The sequence below is a fragment of the Acipenser ruthenus genome, chromosome 26, assembly GCF_902713425.1.
Source record: "Acipenser ruthenus chromosome 26, fAciRut3.2 maternal haplotype, whole genome shotgun sequence".
Taxonomy (NCBI): domain Eukaryota; kingdom Metazoa; phylum Chordata; class Actinopteri; order Acipenseriformes; family Acipenseridae; genus Acipenser; species Acipenser ruthenus.
The window spans coordinates 1,909,449-1,928,821 of NC_081214.1; the positions used below are offsets into that span (position 1 = coordinate 1,909,449).

Sequence of the window (19,373 nt, forward strand, 5' to 3'; positions counted from 1 at the left end):
AAAAAAAAAAAAACAGGATCCTGCAGCCTTCAGTCACCGAGGTGATTTTATAAAATAATTCAACATCGTACCACATTCACATGACAAATCACCTGCTCAGAGAACACAACACTATTCAGAGAGATTCCTTTTAAATTCAGTGTAGAATCATTCTTTATTTTCACTAAAGGCCACTGTTAAAGCTTTTTTCTTTTTTACAACTTCAGTGCAATACCAAAAACAAACAAAGTGAAAGAAAGCACTAAAAAAAAATATTCCTCTCATTTCCTTTCTTCCAGGCAACTAAAGATAAAGTTTATTAAAGTTTTTATTTTTACTGCAACATATACACATCATTAAATGCTGTACACAGTCCATGCAGCCGCGCACAGCCAGTTTGCCTGCTTGCTTCTTTTTCAAGGATGTGTGTGTGTGTGTGTGGGGTCGTGGCGTCAGCCAGCAGTGCATCACAGTCCTCTCTTCCCTCTCCTCTCGTCCCTCATCCAGACTTGAAGAGGAGGATGGCCACCTGGCCCAGGTAGAAGTAGATGAAGTGCTTGGTCTCGTGCGTCACGTAGCTTCCGAAGTTCCTACCCACAATGCAATGCCAGGTGGGGTTGTACTTCTTATCGAATTCCTGCAGACCCGACACGAGACAGGAGTTAGAAAACGGACGCAGACACAACATTACAACACGCTTTTACTTATTTGAATTTCTTCCAGTATAAAAAGGAAGAGGAGGCACTCTCTTCACTGCGTCCTGGGGAACGCTTAGTTCAACGTGCCCTCACCTTCTTGATGTAGGCAGCGATGTCCTTCTCGATGTTGTACTTCTCCATGGCCTGGGTGGCACAGTCCACTGCATCCTGCTGCATGTCCTCGGACATGTCGGCATTCTTAATCACAGCCTTTCTGTCAGACATGGTGCTATCTGGAGAGAGAGAGAGAGAGAGAGAGAGAGAGAGAGAGAGAGAGAGAGAGAGAGAGAGAGAGAGGAGAGAGACTGTCAACACACATTTCTGGCAGCGTGCAGAAAAGACAAAAGGTATTCGTGTAGGTAACCACCACCACAAGGAGTCTCCAATACTGGTGCCTTTTTAGATGCCCATCTCATTCCACACTTCGCCCAGACAAAGCCTTAGATTCCAGTCCAATAACAAATCCCCATTTGCAACACACGCCTGACAGTTCCACTGGGCCGGCCTGCGCCGATCACACCCGATGAACAGCATCGGTCATGTTGAAGAGGACGGCCACGTTCTGGTCACATCACACTCAAAGCCGTAGAGTCGGAGAGCCTGTATCCAATCACAGCACTGCGTGGCCCGAGCCTGGCTCCCTCATTTAGCACACAGAGCCGCCCACCTGCCCACAGTGAATCCACACTGCTTCAGTCCCTATTGAAAAGGACAAAGGGCTTCTTTGTTAAACGCTAACCCCGTCAGCGAGGATGAGGGGGCACAGCTTCCGCTCGAGAAGCGAAGTTCCACTTGAAACACACAGAACGAGGAGCCAAGTAGATTCCACACAGCTTCAATAGCAATTACGTTTTGTTTAAAGAGACATTTTAGAAAGCTTATGATTATCAGCCCACTGTTAGTCATATCAAAACTAGTGGCATTTACCTGCTGTGAGAGAGAGCAAGCAAGAGAGCGAGAGAGAGCGAGAGAGCCCTCCACAGACTCCTCCCCCTGTGTGATCCCTCAATTCCAGGGAGGGAAAGGCGACCCATTCCAGATTTCTCTGACTGCAAAACCGGTGATGGCTTACAATGACATACAATTCAAGTCTTCCAATCCCTGCTGTCGAAATCAAAAGACTCCACCCTCAGTTGCTACACTCTGCTCCAGAAGCAACAGGGTTCAAACATCAGGTTATGCGTTAGACCTGGGGTCAACTCCAAGTGTAACTCTGCACTTCGGACTTGCAATTACAATGGAACTAATAGCAGCTGCACCTTGACACACCTGTCCAACAAATTAAACTGATCAATTAGTTCAATTATGCATTTGTCTTAAGATCATTCTTGTATTTGCAACCACTTTAAGTGGCCCCATTTGTTTGGAGAAAAAAAGTTCTAGTACGTTTCTGTATTTATACCACGATTATTGCTGGATTACTTAGAACAAATATATCAATGCGAGTGGTTACTTTAGTGCAATTGTATCCACTGCAGCATAATTGCATCCAATTGGACAAAGCAGCATTACAATTTCAGCAAACAATTCTGCTGCCATTAGAACGGACCCCAGGTTTGTTATGTGGTCTTGCGTTCACATTCAATGAGCTCCTAGTGTACTGGTCCGGAGATCCTGAGAGACAAACCTCTTCTACTTTGCCAGGTAAGGACTGTAGGGCTCATTAAGAGAGGCTGCCACCTCCCACCAGCAAGAACTCCTTGCAAATCAGATGGATACAGCAGGAACGTTCCAGCACTTTGGATCACAATGCCAGCGAGCGCAACGTGTTCAGCAATACAGCAGCTTCCGAAGGACCATCGTCTTCTGCGTGTCCATTTCTCTTTGGTACTTCAGAAAGTGAACAGTACCGTTTGCACCAACAGCTGAAGCCCCTGCAGTGGCTGGATCTCTGTGTTATACAGCACTGAAGGTCACACACTCACCATCATCAGGGAAACCAAGCGATTCATCCCTTTGCTGCCCCCACCCCACCCCACCTCATGAAATATGAGCCAGTCAGAGAGCACAAGTATGCAATTAAAGTTAGCCCTTGTGTTCAATTCACTCTCATCCCTCTATCTCCACCTTTAAAGCTACAGGGATGGAAACAAGACTCATTGCACAGCCGTTTCACCCATTCCAGGTTTTAATACAAGCTTGGTTAACCATAGCGTAGAGGTAACAAGCTCAGGTGTGTCTTATTAAAAGCTCTTAGTGGAACCAGGAATGGATCACACTATTAGGCAATGGCTCGTCTCATCCCGGTAACGAACACAAAGTCCACCATTATGGGGGATCTTTTTACCTTCAGTCCAGCAAAACCACATGTGGTCCTGCCCTATACATCAGTAAATACGAATTCTGCTTTCAAAACGCGTGTTGTGGTGGTTGTTTGTATTGAAAGACTGATTATCTGACGGTCTACACGTTGAACTGCTAAAACTACATGAATCACCTGCAAATCATCGAGCAGGGAGAAGCCATTACTAAATAAAAATAAAAAATAAAAAACACAGCAATGCAAGCAAGGCCTCCCGTTACACCGACAGTCAAATCAAAAGTTATTAGGAACGCATGCTTCCACCTAGTGTGGGCCTAGGTACTAAAGCTTAAGACGCTTTCAGCTATTGCAACTTAATTGATCAATTTTTTATTATTATTATTATTATTAATTTCTTAGTAGACGCCCTAGACACCGAGTACCAACAGCAAAGCATGCAATTATAACCCTCCGATTTTGGCACATCTGCGTGTAAAATGTAAACCCAGTTGAACAGCCACCGACGCGCCAAGGGAAATCATTTGGAAGTTTAAAATGAATACCCCCCCAAAATGAAATAAATTAAGAGTTGCAAATCTGACTAGAACCTGGTTAGGTAATCACATCACACAGCGCTTTACAAACCACAACCTAATCAATTACTGCTCCGGACTGTGCACGGGGCTAATAGTCCAAATGCATGTCTGTACATTAATAATACATTAATTCCTAGCTATTTAAAAATATAAGACCACATTTTTGCAAACATGTTTCGTGGTGCACTGTACCGCTATCGTATTTCCCAGAGTCCTTGCTCGGTCAGGATTTTAATGAAAGAACGACGCACTGAAGTCCATATAGTGTTTAATTTCAAAACGGACGCGCAGCAAGCAGCCAGGCCGGCGGACTTCAGCCGACTCAGTTAAATGCATTCAAGAAAATGATGTAATAAACACGTTTCGCTACAGATGCACATCCTCGCTTCCGCGCAGAGATACAAATCAATAAATAAAACATTCTATTACCGCAGATACAGCTACGTGCGCCCGGTGTCAAGCAGTTAACGTTGCCATTTCACAACACATATCATTATGCAGCGCACGAATCGGTTACAACACAAACAAACACACACACACACAGCACCATTCCCCACTCCAAAATAAAGCCAGCCGCGCAATGCACGTGCGTGTAATGCGTTTTCATCTTACACAACAGAGGCAAAGATAAGATGCCATTGTCACCCCTTTCTAACAGTTGCACCCCGTGCGAGGTAAATGCAGGGTTTGTTGCTGGCTTCTTCAGATATATCGGTCATATTTTGGATAAAGGAAACACATTTTTTGCTGCATGGGGTATATTATTAATTTGCTGGCAAGCCCCTCACCTTTCTCGGCGTTTATATTTGCGTTCACACTGTTTGTCGCTTGTTCAACCCACACCAGTCCGTGTGCTTGCTGTACGGCTTTCCTTGTAGCTGGTGTGCGGGTGTCTGCCCCGCTAAAATACCTCCCCCGCCCTCCGCACTGCCGCACGCTGCAGCGCCGTCCATTGGCTAAGCCGCGTCCTCTCTCCGGGTGCTCCAAGCATTTTCCACTAGCTCCACTCTATCCGCATTTTATTTCAACCCATAATGCAAAGTGAACGTGGGGACCAAATAAATAAATAAATAAATACATAAATACATCTATTAGGTGTTGTCTTGCGCTCCCTGGAAAAGTGAACTTCCCAAAGCGATCGCCGCGCAAGCCCGTTACCTTCTCATTAGGTATTACGTGTTTATGAATGCCCACTGAAATCTAGAATCAGATCCATTGGCGTTTTTGTTCCAGTGCAATAAAACTATAATAATAAAAAAAAACTAGTAAGGAGAGGGATAGTGCGAGGGGTGAAAGAGAGAGGGGGTGAAGGAGAAGAAGGGGCAGAGAAAGGAAGGAGAGAGAGAGAGAGAGAGAGAGAGAGAGAGAGAGAGAGAGAGGCACACTGTTGAAACCTATACATTTTCTCAAGAGCAATCTCCCAGCCTTCATCGTGGCGGTGTTCATCTTTCACACTGGCACAATGAGCTTGGGTCTAAGCCAAGGGCAGTGCTAAAGCAATAAAGGGTGTTTCAAAGCAGAAACCACAAAACAAACAGCACCACAGTTACACAGGCTCCCGTTAGTGTTGCAGTGCGGCTGTCGTTTTCACAAATGGTTCTTATTTGTTTTTTATACAGCTTTATGGGTTTAAAAGAAATTGCAGATACACAATGCCAAACGATTTTTTAACTCCCCTTTGAACTGACTGCTGAAAAACAAAACATGTTGTATTACTGTCCTTAATGTGACCGACCTTCATAACACAGCTCTAGAGAAGATTCGCTGCAACAGAGTGAGCGGAGGGGGGTTCAAATAAATCCAGTAAAAAGCTGTGTTTGTAGCAGAGCTGTGTTACACCCCCTGATACCTTGCTGTACACAGTAAATAAACTGCTGATAGAGAAACCAGCCGAGGCTGTTTGCACAGCACAGCTCAGTGACTAATCCCATCACAAAGACTTGCAAACGATGTGAATGTGGGTGAGGGCAGCTCTCAGATGAAGTGCTAGACCAGCAGCTGCTAATCAATTTCAAACAACATCCCTCTTACACTAAAACACACTACAGCTGTTTCTTATGCAGTTTATCTCTGTGTTGACTGTCCGGTTTGTTTCCTTGTTCTTACGATTACAAACAAGCCTCGCTCTCTGAGCCCAATAACTGTATTAAAGCTGATACACGGTACATGAATGCTGTAAGAGTTATATGCATTTCAATTACAATACTATGCCTTATTTCCCCATGTTGATATCATCATATTATAATACAACCCAAATGCTAGAAGGCCTATGATTTGCTATAGAATATTTTCAATAGTTTTTTCTTATTCACTTTCTTAAGCAAACAATTCCGTTCTCATGGATAGTTTTCCTCTTTCAGGTTTTTTTTAAAACCCAAGCACTGGCCCATTAAAATGCAAAATACTGTACCAGATTGTATCATATTAACTTTCCTATCTATGTATCTATTGTACGATGCAGATATGTTTCACAAACTGCTTTAAAATTTAAAAATAGATTTTCTGATTGCAGGGACTCTATCTATGACGCTAAGAGACATTGATCAAAGATATCTGCAATAAATTAAGTCTCTTTTCACGGCTAACCCTTTAATAGATAGATAGATAGATAGATAGATAGATAGATAGATAGATAGATAGATAGATAGATAGATAGATAGATAAGCTGTTTTGAACGCTCTCTTTATTTTACAGGGGTTAAACACACACACACACAGTTGCAAAGTACTGAAAAATGATACTGTTTTAAAGTAACATGTAAACAGAATGTATTTCAATTGAGATTCAATATATAGAGGGGAAGCAAATACTAAATGGAAAGCTGACTAATAGAAGGCTATTGGCGATTGCTTATCGATACATTCGCGTATATTTAATAGTAGCGTGCTGCATTATTGTCAGTTTAATATTCTGACAAAAATAGTGTCTAATTGAAAACAAAGCATATCATTTTTAAAAATACGATGAGCCTCATATGCATATATAACACAGTGCCCCGCCATATTAAAATGAAACCGAGGTGACAGTAAACTGCGATACAATAAGCACCGAGCAGAAACAAACACACATCGGTATATCTGGCAGCTTGCTTAGCATGAGGCAGGGACTCTGCTCCGCATTTTGCTGCACTTCAATGAGTTTTGAACGCAGTTCATTCACTTTGGCAGACAGTGTTCCCAGACGGGTAGTGATACCCGTTTCTGTGGGTGTTCACTTAATATGTGCAATTTGAAATAAAATATATACCCATGACTTATTTCAGTATTCTGTTAAGACTGTGCAAATAAATGCAAATCGGTTACCGAGTCGCATTTGCAGCACCCCAGCCACGCTGCGCCTGGCTGCCTGTAACCTGAGCGCACTTTGGGGAGAGGCTTAACAGATACTAACCGGACACTACGCTACAGCGGCGCCTACTCCCTCTTCATAAAGGGAGGGCAGAGTTCACCCAACAGCGCTATCCATTCGCCTTGTTTTTTCTTTTTAATTCAGAGTGCCACCGCTACCAAAGACTCGTTTCTGCGTAACCAGCGTGATTGCATGCTGTATAAATGGGCTACCGCTAGATATTTTACGAGTAGTAAATACGCACTATTTCGTGAAGCGGATGTGCACGCAGTTTAAAATTGAAGTTCGGCTGCCGGTATTGTTCCGCGCAGTGCAAAGCGGTTCAGAAAGAGGAGGACGGAGGCGCCATTTTGAAACGGATTGGAAGTGTTCGAGTTGAAAGAAGGAGAAACACGGACAGTGTTACTTGCTTTGTTTGTGTGTTTTACAATTAAAAAGAGCGAAACCGTTATTAATCTCCACTCATGTCCGGAGGCGGGGTGATCCGAGGTCCAGCCGGCAATAACGACTGCCGAATCTACGTGGGGAACCTGCCGCCAGACATCCGCACCAAGGACATCGAAGACGTGTTTTATAAGTACGGGGCGATCCGCGATATCGACTTGAAGAATCGCCGGGGAGGACCGCCCTTCGCCTTCGTGGAGTTTGAGGATCCCAGGTAAGACGAAATGGAAATTTAACGAACGAAGTAACTAATAACAACGCCGTGAAGAGGAAAGGCCTGGCTCGCGCAGGCGGGGACTCCCCGATAAAACGTACAGATTTAATAATATTATATATTTTATACACCCCCCCCCCATGTGAATGCACGCATAAAACATTGTTTTAACCGTTACGTTAACTTATTTGTTTTTGGCTTGTCTTAAGATTTCTTTGCTGTACAGCCGCGTGCCTTAGTGAAGTGAATCCATTTACAAACTCCTGCACGCGTGGATTGCAGACTGCAGTTTTATGTTTCATCTCAAGTTCAGTAACGCTTTGCAAAGTTGTGCACGATGCAGTTGTATAGACATGTAGTCGCACGGTACTTGGAATGAGAGGGGAAAGTTAATTTAGTGTGCAATAGTTTTGTAACGGTACTCTAAGGGGGAGGGGCGGGTAAGTAAAGCGCGGGGTTTATAGTAGCACACTGCAGATGTGCAATCAGTCTTTAGAATTTAAATAAAGCTGATTTTTACTCCTATTTCTTAGACTTCAATATGTATTCAGATGTAATTTGGGTGTTTTTTTAGTAATATGAAGTGGCTCTGACACGTGATCTCCCACGTTGTCTTTGTTTGAACTCTGGGCATGTTTGGGGGGGTGGGGATACTTGCCCTTTGTTCATGGCATGGCCGCTTGCAAATGAACCCTTCTGTAGATAACACTGAAGCAGGAGAGGGAGGGGGGTATGAACTTTGACGCAAGTCCCACCTCCAGATTGCAGTTTTTAAACCAGCGTAGCTTTATTTACAAACCGTTTGGGATGCGGGGGTATGGTTAGAATGAAATGAACAGGAAGGTACTGGCTGTGCAATGGTTGCTTGCGAGGTACGAAGTGATTTTAAGTTGGCGCAAAAACCTCCCATTTCAACGTGTTCGTTTCAGAGACGCCGAGGATGCAGTGTATGGACGCGATGGGTACGACTATGACGGATACCGCCTCCGAGTTGAATTTCCTAGGAGCGGCAGGGGCGCTGGAAGAGGCGGCGGTGGAGGAGGAGGGGGTGGTGGTGGGGGAGGAGGAGGAGGAGGGGGCGGTGGCGGTGGTGGAGGTGGAGCACCCCGGGGGAGATACGGGCCTCCGTCCCGGCGCTCTGAGTACAGAGTCATTGTTTCAGGTAAGCCCGAAAGTGCCACACCTTCCACAGTGTGTAATGTGGGGTCTTTCATTGTCCTGATCGGTGCTTTATGAAATACACGCAGGACTTCCTCCGAGTGGCAGCTGGCAGGATCTCAAGGATCACATGCGTGAAGCAGGTGATGTATGTTATGCTGACGTTTTCCGAGATGGGACTGGTGTTGTGGAGTTTGTACGCAAAGAAGACATGACCTACGCGGTTCGAAAACTGGATAACACTAAATTCAGATCGCATGAGGTAGGTTTGAGATTTTATAACTTGGACACGATTGGATAAACGATTTTTTTTTTTTTTTTTTCAATTTTTAGTTTAAGGTAAGCAAATAGAATTGAAATGGTGTATATATCCAGGACTCATTTTATATTAGATAACTGAATTACTTTCTCTAAGGGAGATCTAAACGTTCAAGGTGGATGTTGTCTCATAGCAGTTAGGTTGCACACTGGGACAGTTTAGTGAATGTAAGTGTTAGGCACTGCTTGTGTTAAGCAAAGTGTCTCAAGGGTTTATCCTGCATGGCTTCCCAGTGCAAACTGATGTACTTCAGAGAACCTCTTAAGAGGATCCATATTTTGAATTCTGCCCATTTGATTTCCTGTTTTATTCATAGCTAAACTCCCAGTTCCTCTTTCCACCTCCTCACACATGGGCGGATCCCTGGATGTATATTTCATTGATAAACTTGTTGTGGTTTAGCAGTGTTTTCTAACAGATGCAGGGACTTTCATCAGATGGGAATCATGACGCTTGCAATACTGTATCAGGGCCTGAAACATGAAAACCCATTGTTTTGTACTAGTAGCTGGAAGTAAAAGTTGTTGTTTCTGGTAAGTGTTGCTCTGAAAAGTTTAGACAGGGGTGGTTTTTCATCAGAAAGTTCTCTCCGTGTCCGCTTAGGGAGAAACCGCGTACATCCGCGTCAAAGTCGACGGCCCTCGGAGCCCCAGCTACGGAAGATCTCGCTCCCGGAGCCGAAGTCGCAGCAGGAGCCGAAGCAGAAGCAACAGCCGCAGCCGCAGCTACTCCCCCCGGCGAAGCAGAGGATCCCCCCGCTACTCTCCCCGCCACAGCCGATCACGCTCTCGTACTTAAAATTAGAGAAAACAACCTCCACTGGGTCGATTTGTAACGGCACACCTCCTTTTTTTTTAACATTAGATAAACCAACCCAAACTATTTTTTTGTTTTGTTTTCCTGTTTTATTAAAGTTTGCTACAGATTTTGAATTTGCATTTCGTTATTTCAATCCCGCTTTTAATTGGTAAAAAAAAAAAAATTGCTCCTGATGTCGACATACTTTTTTTTTTTTTTTTAATTTCCTGTCACTTCTTTTTTTTTTCTTTATGTTAAAGTGTATTTTAACTGAATGTACAGGCAAGGCAAACATTTGTTTTCATGAATTGAAGACCGTAGTTGTCTTAAAGTTTATCCGACACTAAGTAAACCTGTGGTATTGCTTTGTATGTTTGTTAAATATTCTGTTTTTTTTGGGTGGAAGGAGAGGGGAGTGGGGGGGTTACGAGTTTGTGAGTGACTAGGATGTGCATAACCTGCTTTTGTTTGGAGGGTGGGAATCTATTGCAATATGTATTTTATTTTACCTTTTCATGTGTCTTTCTATAGACATTATCAGACGAGAAGGATTAAAGAATGCATTGGAATAAAGGATTGTGAAGCACAATTCATTCAAATTAGGATTGTCAGATTGGAGGAGGATTTGAGGAGGCGCAGTCAGATCAATAATGGAGGCAATGGTATGACACCAAGCGCTGCGGTCACCTTTCAACTTGGCACTATTGAATTTCAAAAGATAATACAGTGGTACTTGGTTACATTTGCATTGAACTGAACCTTTAAAGTACAGTACTGCCTGTTAAGTGTGGTGTGTTTTCCTACATGTAGTTCTAACTGCTTTGGCAATTTTAAAGTTACTTGCTTTATTTTTACCTGTAATTTCACTTCTCAGTACTGCTAAGCTTGCATGCCCTCTGTCTGACTGGATGTAGCATTGCTTGTGCACCATATTGAGCAGTTTTTTGTTTGTAAGTTTTCATGACCTATTGTAACCTGTAGCTAGCTCACTGGTGTGCAGGGATGTAAACCCGTTTATATCCACAGTACACTAGTGTGTTTTGGTTTTTTTTGTTTTGTTTTTCCTACAACAGACCGAAGATGGTCCTCTGTGCAAACAGACAGTAAATACCCTGCAAGCTTAAACAGAAAGTAATTTGTTTACTGTCTCTGCAGTACCTTGATATACACCTCAAAATGGCACAAGTTTATGTACCAATAAGTAGCACATTTTAAAAAGTAAGTCAGTCTTGAAGTTGAATAGTGGCCTGATCTGTTAACACATTTGCATTGGATTGCTGCACCATTCACTTGCTTTGGGGGCTGATCATTGTCTGGCATCATGCATTAAGAGGTGCTTTTTGTTTTAATTGATAGCCAGCCATATGATCTCCTCCCCTAACTTATATTTTTTAAAGAAAAAAAAAAAAACGCTGTTTGATTACAGTACTGATTCTAACTTGTTGCCTCCTCTTTTTGGTTTTGCTGGTATTTAAAGGTTTGGATTGGAGGAGGGGCTCTCCCTGGATCCCAATCCTCGGAGCCGGATCATTGGATCAGTTCATAATCAGGATAGGATAGGGAAGGATGGATTCATGGAGCGGGATCAATTTACCGGGAACCGTAGGAGTGGATTCCCCCAACCAAACCGCATTTTCATGGAATTCAAACCCACCCCTTTTTCAATTGGCTATTCTAAAATCAAAAGCAGTCTCAGTTTACCCCCTCCATTATTTTTATTTCTTTTTTAATTGGTCAGTTTTGGCACCCCCAAAGATGCACGGTCATGGGATTTTTATTTTTTTTTTTTTTGGTAAGAGGAGCAAAGCGAGGACCAGGAACCGGGAGCAATCTCCTTGGATGGAATCCGCATGAGGAGTTTGGTAAATTTAAAACGGCGGGCAGGGCGGGGTGGGGAAGGGAGAAAGTGGGAGGGATGGGCTTTTGATTAGTTCAAGTAAAATTTTTTTTTTTACATTTTATTTTTTCTTCAATTAGTTTCCACCATTATTTTAAACCTAACTGGTGAAACAGGTCTTCTATTGGCGTAAAACGAGGCGTAATTTGTAGTGTTGATTTAATTTCAGAATAAAACTCTTGAAAGAAAATGATGTATTTGTGTGATTTTTCTCCTCTCTTAATCTTTAGTAGTGTAGTAAGCAGGTCCAGTGTTCTCATCCTGCCCCTGGATTTAGATTGCAGTATAACCAAGCAGAGCTGCTGCAAAGCGCAGGGTGGGGTGTGTTCTCAGAACTGTCATCCGGGCTGGTCTGTTACTCTGGCTTGTCTGATTTGGCTGGTAGACCCGTAAATCAAGGTTCACTCTTTGGTGTTTAATTGGTTTGAATGTGCAAAAAAGAAACACATTTTTAAATGCACCGTCATCATTACTTCTGTTGCTAATCGCTTTCCTAACTGAGATGTTTACTGGTGAGCTGCTACACTAAGATGCCTTGTACTCCATAGGGCACTGTGCAGATACAACACACAGTTACAATTTATGTACAACATTTACCATCTTTATTTCATTCATTTAAATAAACAGCTGTCACCAAAACAGTTCTATTTTGCTTTGTGGTCTGGGGGCACCTGCACAAGTAGGGGTATTGTACAGACACCAAAGTTGCATCGTCTTAAACTAAAACTTAAAAAAAACTTTAAATCAAAATGCTTTTATAGAGAGCTTTTAAAAAAATAAAATCACAAAATGTATATCTTGCTTTTAATAACTTATAAACAGGGATGTCTTCAAACCAATGAATCATGGGCACAGAACGGTGAGTGCTTTGTTGTGACTTCGAACACTTGTAATTTTGTTGTCTTAAAACAGATATATTTCGATCAACCTCCACCCCCCCTGCAAAAATATCACAATATCCACATAAAAAAAAAAGTTATCTTGATGTGACTGAATCCTAAATGGTCAACGCTAGATGTTATGTATGTAGTGTAACATCATGTACAGCAGAAACTGCTTTAACAGTTTAGTAATCAAGCACAATTCTTCCTGAAATTACATGGTTACCCACCAGGACTGTTGCATGTAGCTTAACGCATCCTTCCACCCTTTTTTCATTTTTTTAAAAAATCTGAAACAAGTAATTTTTGCTCTAGGCCCATGACTTGTCATTTTCAATTCCACTGACGGATATAGTGCACATTTGTGTGGCACAGCAGTCACTTTGTGTGGGCTGGTCTTACCGTGCACAAACTTTAATCTATTTTGGCTGGCTCTTTACGTCTCTCTCGGAGCTCGCTGGCGATCTTGAGTAGGGACAGCAGAATGGGCACAGACATGGGCAGAAAGAGTGGTATGTAGATGGCAAATTTCTGGTCGTCTGGGAAGTAGAGGAGGTGGAGCAGGGAGGGGTCGAAGAAGGCTTTTTCGGAGGACAGGGTCGCTTCCTTGCTGGCCTGGAAGGCCAAGCCCAGATTGCAAGACTCCAGCTCTGCTATAGCAGCCTGGATGGAGGTAACAGCACTGTACACCTGATACAAAGACAGAATCAATACAATAAAATACATTACGATACAGCATGCTTATTCCACTGTATCATCTGCTGTGGTATTCAAAATAAAAGGGTGTAAGATTTCTCAAACTTGAGTATTTTTATTAAATTTAAAATGGTAATTGCAAAAAAAAATACTGTAGTGTGACCCAAAAATAGACACAGAATAATGAAGGGAGCATAAAAAGACTCGGTTGTACACGTTAACTCACACATGGAAAACCACAATATAAAGGATTATAATCCTGTAACCATCTAAGAGCTACGGTTTGGATTTCAACATGCAGAGGAAGTGTTGAGGACAGCAGAGGCCCCTGGGAGTGAAGCGTCATGCTGTGCCCCACAAGCCCTACCTCCTAACCCTAACCCCAACCCTACCTCCGAGGCGATGTTGTCGTTGATGACGATGTTCCCGATCTCGTCGAGGAGCTGGGCGAGCGAGGTGAGGGTGGTGGTTGCCGTAGCGATGTTCTCCACGGTCCGTACCCACAGCAGACGGTCCAGCTCCCAGTCTGTCAGCCCCTCGTTCCCGGGGCTCTGCAGGAGGAAATCAGCTGGAGCGTGGGGCTGCTGCACTCCCAGCAGCAACCTGAGACAATACAGAGAGAGAGAGAGTGTGCGTCTCAAACACACAGAGACACTGTCACATCTCAAACACAACAGAGACACTGTCGCATCTCAAACACAACAGAGACACTGTCGCATCTCAAACACAACAGAGACACTGTCGCATCTCAAACACAACAGAGACACTCACATCTCAAACACACAGAGACACTGTCGCATCTCAAACACAACAGAGACACTGTCGCATCTCAAACACAACAGAGACACTGTCGCATCTCAAACACACAGAGACACTGTCGCATCTCAAACACACAGAGACACTGTCGCATCTCAAACACACAGAGACACTGTTGCATCTCAAACACAACAGACACTGTCACATCTCAAACACAACAGACACTTGCGTCTCAAAAACACAGACACTGTCGCATCTCAAACACAACAGAGACACTCACATCTCAAACACAACAGAGATACTGTCACATCTCAAACACAACAGAGATACTGTCACATCTCAAACACACAGAGACACTGTCGCATCTCAGACACACCAGACACTGTCACATCTCAAACACACAGAGACACTGTCGCATCTCAAACACAACAGACACTGTCGCATCTCAAACACAACAGAGACACTGTCGCATCTCAAACACAACAGAGACACTCACATCTCAAACACAACAGAGACACTGTCGCATCTCAAACACAACAGAGACACTCACATCTCAAACACAACAGAGACACTGTCGCATCTCAAACACACAGAGACACTGTCACATCTCAAACACAACAGAGACACTCACATCTCAAACACACAGAGACACTGTCACATCTCAAACACAACAGAGACACTGTCACATCTCAAACACACAGAGACACTCACAACTCAAACACACAGAAACACTCACAACTCAAACACACAGAAACACTGTCGCATCTCAAACACACAAGAGACACTGTTGCATCTCAAAAAAATTAAAACTCTACCTTAACTGTGCAAGGAACACCTCCATAACCCGAACCATGTCGATATTGATGTGAACTGGGAGCCGAGGGGGGTCTGTATACTTCTCATTCACGTTGTAGACCTGACGGGGATAAAGAACAAGACAGACGCTTTGGACCGAGCAACAACAACGACCACAGCAAAAAACAAAGCGCAGGTCTGCTCAGCACTGCAGCGCTTCCTGGATGCAGAAGGCACTCAGACTCCGCAGCTTCACAGAGTGGTTTGGCTGCCTGTGCCGTACCATGATGCCTCCCCAGCGCGGACTGTGGAAGGCGTTGGTTGGCACTTTGTCTCCGCCCCTGTCTTTGATGTAGAGAGGAGAGTGCGGGTAATCGGGCACGTAGAGCAGGAAGTTGAGCACGGGGTGAGAGGAAGCTGCATTGGAACCTGAATAAGAAAAAGAAGCTGGTCATGTGACAAAGACCAGATTCACCTTTACCAGCATAGAGAGGCACCTTTCTAGAACAGAGTAGACTAGACAGCGCTTCCTAAATCAGTTCAATGACTATACAACAACTGTGCTAAACTTAAGTATTAAAAGTAACTCGACTAAGACCAAAAGACACCGAGACACGCTTCTACATGAAGCGTTTGTCATTGAATTTTACAAAGTTTCTTTAAGTATGCATTAGGGGGTGCATTAAAGAACATGGCTCCCAAGCTTTTAGAATGAATCAGTGAAATCAATCCCACAGCAAGCAATCGCCTGTTGCAAGTCAAGTTTGCAAGCTCAGTCTTCTCATGAGCACTGCAGCAGGCGGGAGGGCTGCCGAGGAGCGATGCTTACCCAGCCTGGCTTCCACAGGATTGATGACGTGAGGCAGGGTCTCTGCATTCAGCGTGTAGCTGGAGACTGTGCTGTCATAGCGTGGAGTGACACCCAGGATTGCATAATACAGGATCTGACGAGAGAACGAGGGGAGTGATCCCTAGCTTTCATTAATAATAATAATTGTATTTATCAACTGCATGTAATAATTTAACCCTTGGCGGGGCCTCATGTTGGAACCTCACAGAACTCCTAGGTCCCAGTTCATTCAAACTGTTTTTTTTTAGTACTTCTTAATGTATGACTTTACTATTATTGCATGGCATTAGCATCAGCTCTCACAGGTTTCTGTTTTATTGAACATGTTGCAAGCAGTGGAGCTCGATATCAATGCGATTCAATACACATGTAATAGTGATAGAAAGAGGGAGTCTCACCTGGGAGTCGACGGAGAAGTTGGCCACTCCGGACAGCTTGCTCAGTAAGGGCTGGATGTAGCTCTCCACGGCTCCCTCGATATCCCAGCGCACGTCGTGAGACTTGGGGTCCGGGTTCAACAGGCTGAAAGTGATCTCATAGCCTGGCAAGAGGAGAGGGCAAGGGCTCAGTTACAGAGGCAGCCGACAGCGCCAGTTCACAGATCAGTCTCCAGGCTGCACTCCCTTCCACTGGAGCACACCTGCTACATTCAACTGCTTTATGTATGTGTGCACACTGCTGCTAACATTCTCCGAGGCTTTACCAGCCATCACTACAACACCTCCTTGTTAATTCAAATCCTTCTGAGCAAACTTTGCATGCAGTGCTGCAGCGGTGGGCAAGCACTAAGCACCCCCGGTATATCAGATACACTGCCTGGCCAGATTGCCAGTCACACGCAGGAGACTGGGGTAGAACGGGTGGCCTTTTCATTTCTATTTGCTGATGGTCCATCACAGAGCAGTAAGCCTGAGACCCGTGAGGCTGTGCGACGCACCAGGGCTGGATTTGAAGGTTCTCATGCTGTCCGCCAGGCTCTCCTTGCCCAGCTTCCCGACAGGAACGCGGTCGCTCAGCGCTGCCTTGATGTCGACGTCGGAGAAGGACATGGTCTCCACCACCCTCTGGATGTCAGGCTGGAGCCCCCTCAGCACCTCCCCCAGCTTCGCCCCTCTGTCCTGGGGGGTCCGCAGCAGTGCTGTCCTGTGCTTCCCAACGTACACGCTGACACCCTGTGGGGAGAGCAGGCGCTGCAGGTTTAAACAAGCCTGTAGAGAACACACAGGGTGGGGGCTGTTTGTGTGGGTAGGAATGAAGCTCCAGGTTCCTCCCTGGCCTCGGTAACTCTTCCTAATGGACACACAGGGAGACTGGGAAGAACCCAGAGGCTGTTAAAGTGTGAAATGAATAATGAAGTGGATTTAATTGGAACACATTATATATATATATATATATATATATATATATATATATATATATATATATATATATATTAGCATCAGCGTAGCTTCAGAAATGCCTTGCTGACATTCCTGCCAGTTTGAATGAATGCATTCAAAAGCTCTTGATTGGGTGTTAAATCTTGTTGCTAGATGGATGTTAGTGCTAACTGATCTCCCATGCAGCCCCTCCGTCCCCCCCAATGCCCTTGTCTACCTGGGGTAGCAGTGCGGAGGTCTCTGGGATCACGTAGATAACCAGCGAGCCAGAGGGGCTTTCATTCAGCTGGGACAGGGACACATCGGCTTCTGAAAACACAATACAAACACTGTCAGTGCAACCCAACACAACCCACTGCAACCCAACACAACCCACTGCAAAACAATGCAACCCAACACAACCCAATGCAACCCACTGCAAACCAACACAACCCACCGCCACCCACTGCAACCCAACACAACCCACTGCAAAACAATGCAACACAACACAACCCACTGCAACCCAACACAACCCAACCCACTGCAACCCAACACAACCCCTCCACAAGCCAACACAACCCACTGCAATGCAGGGCGCCTCATACCTTCAACACTCTCCAGTCTTAGTGCATCGTCCTCCATCACAGTAGCAGTGCGATACTTGGTCTCGTATTTGTATCTCAGTTCTGTTTTAGCTGAGAGAGAGAGAGAGAGAGATGACATGTGAGAAGCCATACAGGCCACCCAGCGGTGACTCTGAGAAACAGCCGAGAGGGAAACACACACATGACGTCTGTGTGAAGGGAAGCACAGCGCTCCACTTGCTGTTTGCTGAAGGAAGTGCGCGTTACGGGTTAGAGCCACTCACAGTTCAGCAGATGCTCCGCCTCCCGGGTCTGCTGCAGCGGGGCTGTCTTCTGCTGCTCTGCTGTTAGACTGCCCTTGGAGAAGACCACCTCCAGCTCCACTGTCAGCTGCAGCTGCAAATCACACACACATTTCAAACCAGCAATGCCAAGCATGCACTTGAGAGGTCGGATCAGTTTCACAGCAGATTTAGCAGAGGCATCACAGCTTAGATTGCAACACATTCCTGTACAAGACTGTAAAAGACTTTGAGTCCAAACAGTTTCTTTTTGGAGTGACTTAACACGAGTGAGTGTTTTATATAGTTATGGGTGTAATACCAGGTAGGGGGATTAACGTTCAAGTATTTTAAAAGAGAAAAAAAAACACAGAAAACGTAAGTCTCCTGCTCCGGATTGCCTGAAGTTGTGTTGCCTGTGTTTTGATGCGCAGTGGTGCCCGTGCCTCCTCACCTGCAGCGTGTCCAGCTCACTGATCTGGGTGTAGGGCAGCGAGGCTCGGTACGTCTCCGTGGTTTTCCACCACAGGGGCAGCCCCACCACGATCGCAATCGCCGCGATGGACAGAGCTGCATTCCTCCCGCGCCGCTTTTCTGTCAAAAGAGAACACAGTTGGCAGATATATTTTTCGTTTTTTTTTAAAATAAATTCCGATTCCTTTTACAACACAGGCTGTATTGAGCAAACACAGGTACAGCTTTATTTATGTGATTTATTTATTCCACCAGAACGGAACCCTTGAGATAGACATCTCATTTCCAATGGGATCCTGGCAAGAGAAAGCAGTACGATATAAACACATTTCCAATGGGATCCTACAACGGCATACAAAGAGGCGCATCGTTGCTTTCACGGCTTGTGTCGTGTTTCAATCATAAAAAAAACAGTAATGCAAAATAAAACCATAACAAAACGGAACAGTTCTAATTCCTGGGGTCAGTCGCTATTTACAGGGCGTGCATCCCTGGTCATCCCCGAGCCGGGAGCAGCCTGGGTGGATCCGGACCGCATCGAAACAGCACCGGCTGTTCAATCAACGAGCACACCTCCCCACCGACACGTGTCTGCTAGTGGAGGCGGCATCGTTTCACATACTGGCCCTGCTGATCATTTCCACTGAAATGAAAAACTGCGTTGTCGTTTCGTTTCATTTAATTCATTTACAGTAAAGGGGCGTACTGTTATTATTATTATTACGAGCAATTTTTGAACTTTTTTGACCAGCGCGCGTACCGAACCGTGCCATATAACAAACCCATATTATTCCACCTAACCCGGTACAGTTTTAACACGTTTCAAAAAACGCGTTCTTAAATAAGGCAGCCGCTGTAAAAGAGCAGTTTAAACTCACCCCCTGCCACAGCCGCCATGTTTACCCAAGAACCTGACAACACGAGTGACGGACTGCAGTCCTGACCAATCAAAAGCACAGCTGCTCCGCTCTTGCCGAATCAATCAGCTAGAATTACAAGAAGGGG

General features: G+C 44.6%; 3 protein-coding genes across 5 annotated transcripts; 1 reads left to right on the forward strand and 2 right to left on the reverse strand.

The window, feature by feature from the left end:
* Nucleotides 1–28: 28 nt before the first annotated feature.
* On the reverse strand, nucleotides 29–4,454 carry LOC117429247 (dynein light chain 2, cytoplasmic). 2 transcript variants are annotated; one of them, XM_034048547.3, is made up of 3 exons: nucleotides 4,304–4,454; nucleotides 771–910; nucleotides 29–616 (listed from the first exon to the last, which is right to left on the reverse strand). In XM_034048547.3, the coding sequence occupies exons 2-3, from the start codon at nucleotides 900–902 to the stop codon at nucleotides 479–481; spliced, it is 270 nt and encodes an 89-aa protein (XP_033904438.1). In that variant the 5' UTR covers nucleotides 903–910; nucleotides 4,304–4,454; the 3' UTR covers nucleotides 29–478. The 2 variants fall into 2 exon arrangements, with proteins under 2 accessions (XP_033904438.1, XP_033904439.1); XM_034048548.3 differs by having other exon boundaries at nucleotides 771–906; nucleotides 4,304–4,446.
* A 2,567-nt stretch (nucleotides 4,455–7,021) lies between these two features.
* On the forward strand, nucleotides 7,022–11,883 carry LOC117430205 (serine/arginine-rich splicing factor 1). Of its 2 annotated transcripts, XR_009308934.1 has the most exons (5): nucleotides 7,022–7,521; nucleotides 8,451–8,683; nucleotides 8,769–8,941; nucleotides 9,602–10,458; nucleotides 11,274–11,883. XR_009308934.1 is itself a non-coding variant. In XM_034050020.3 (4 exons), the coding sequence occupies exons 1-4, from the start codon at nucleotides 7,328–7,330 to the stop codon at nucleotides 9,794–9,796; spliced, it is 795 nt and encodes a 264-aa protein (XP_033905911.3). In that variant the 5' UTR covers nucleotides 7,022–7,327; the 3' UTR covers nucleotides 9,797–11,883. The 2 variants fall into 2 exon arrangements, 1 of the variants encoding a protein (XP_033905911.3); XM_034050020.3 differs by having other exon boundaries at nucleotides 9,602–11,883.
* Nucleotides 11,884–12,272: 389 nt separating this feature from the next.
* Nucleotides 12,273–19,364, reverse strand: LOC117963277 (GPI transamidase component PIG-S-like). The gene is made up of 12 exons (XM_059000771.1): nucleotides 19,247–19,364; nucleotides 18,349–18,488; nucleotides 17,898–18,009; nucleotides 17,635–17,724; nucleotides 17,268–17,359; nucleotides 16,609–16,843; nucleotides 16,070–16,212; nucleotides 15,651–15,765; nucleotides 15,105–15,250; nucleotides 14,842–14,942; nucleotides 13,663–13,873; nucleotides 12,273–13,264 (listed from the first exon to the last, which is right to left on the reverse strand). The coding sequence occupies exons 1-12, from the start codon at nucleotides 19,263–19,265 to the stop codon at nucleotides 12,989–12,991; spliced, it is 1,680 nt and encodes a 559-aa protein (XP_058856754.1). The 5' UTR covers nucleotides 19,266–19,364; the 3' UTR covers nucleotides 12,273–12,988.
* Nucleotides 19,365–19,373: the final 9 nt, after the last annotated feature.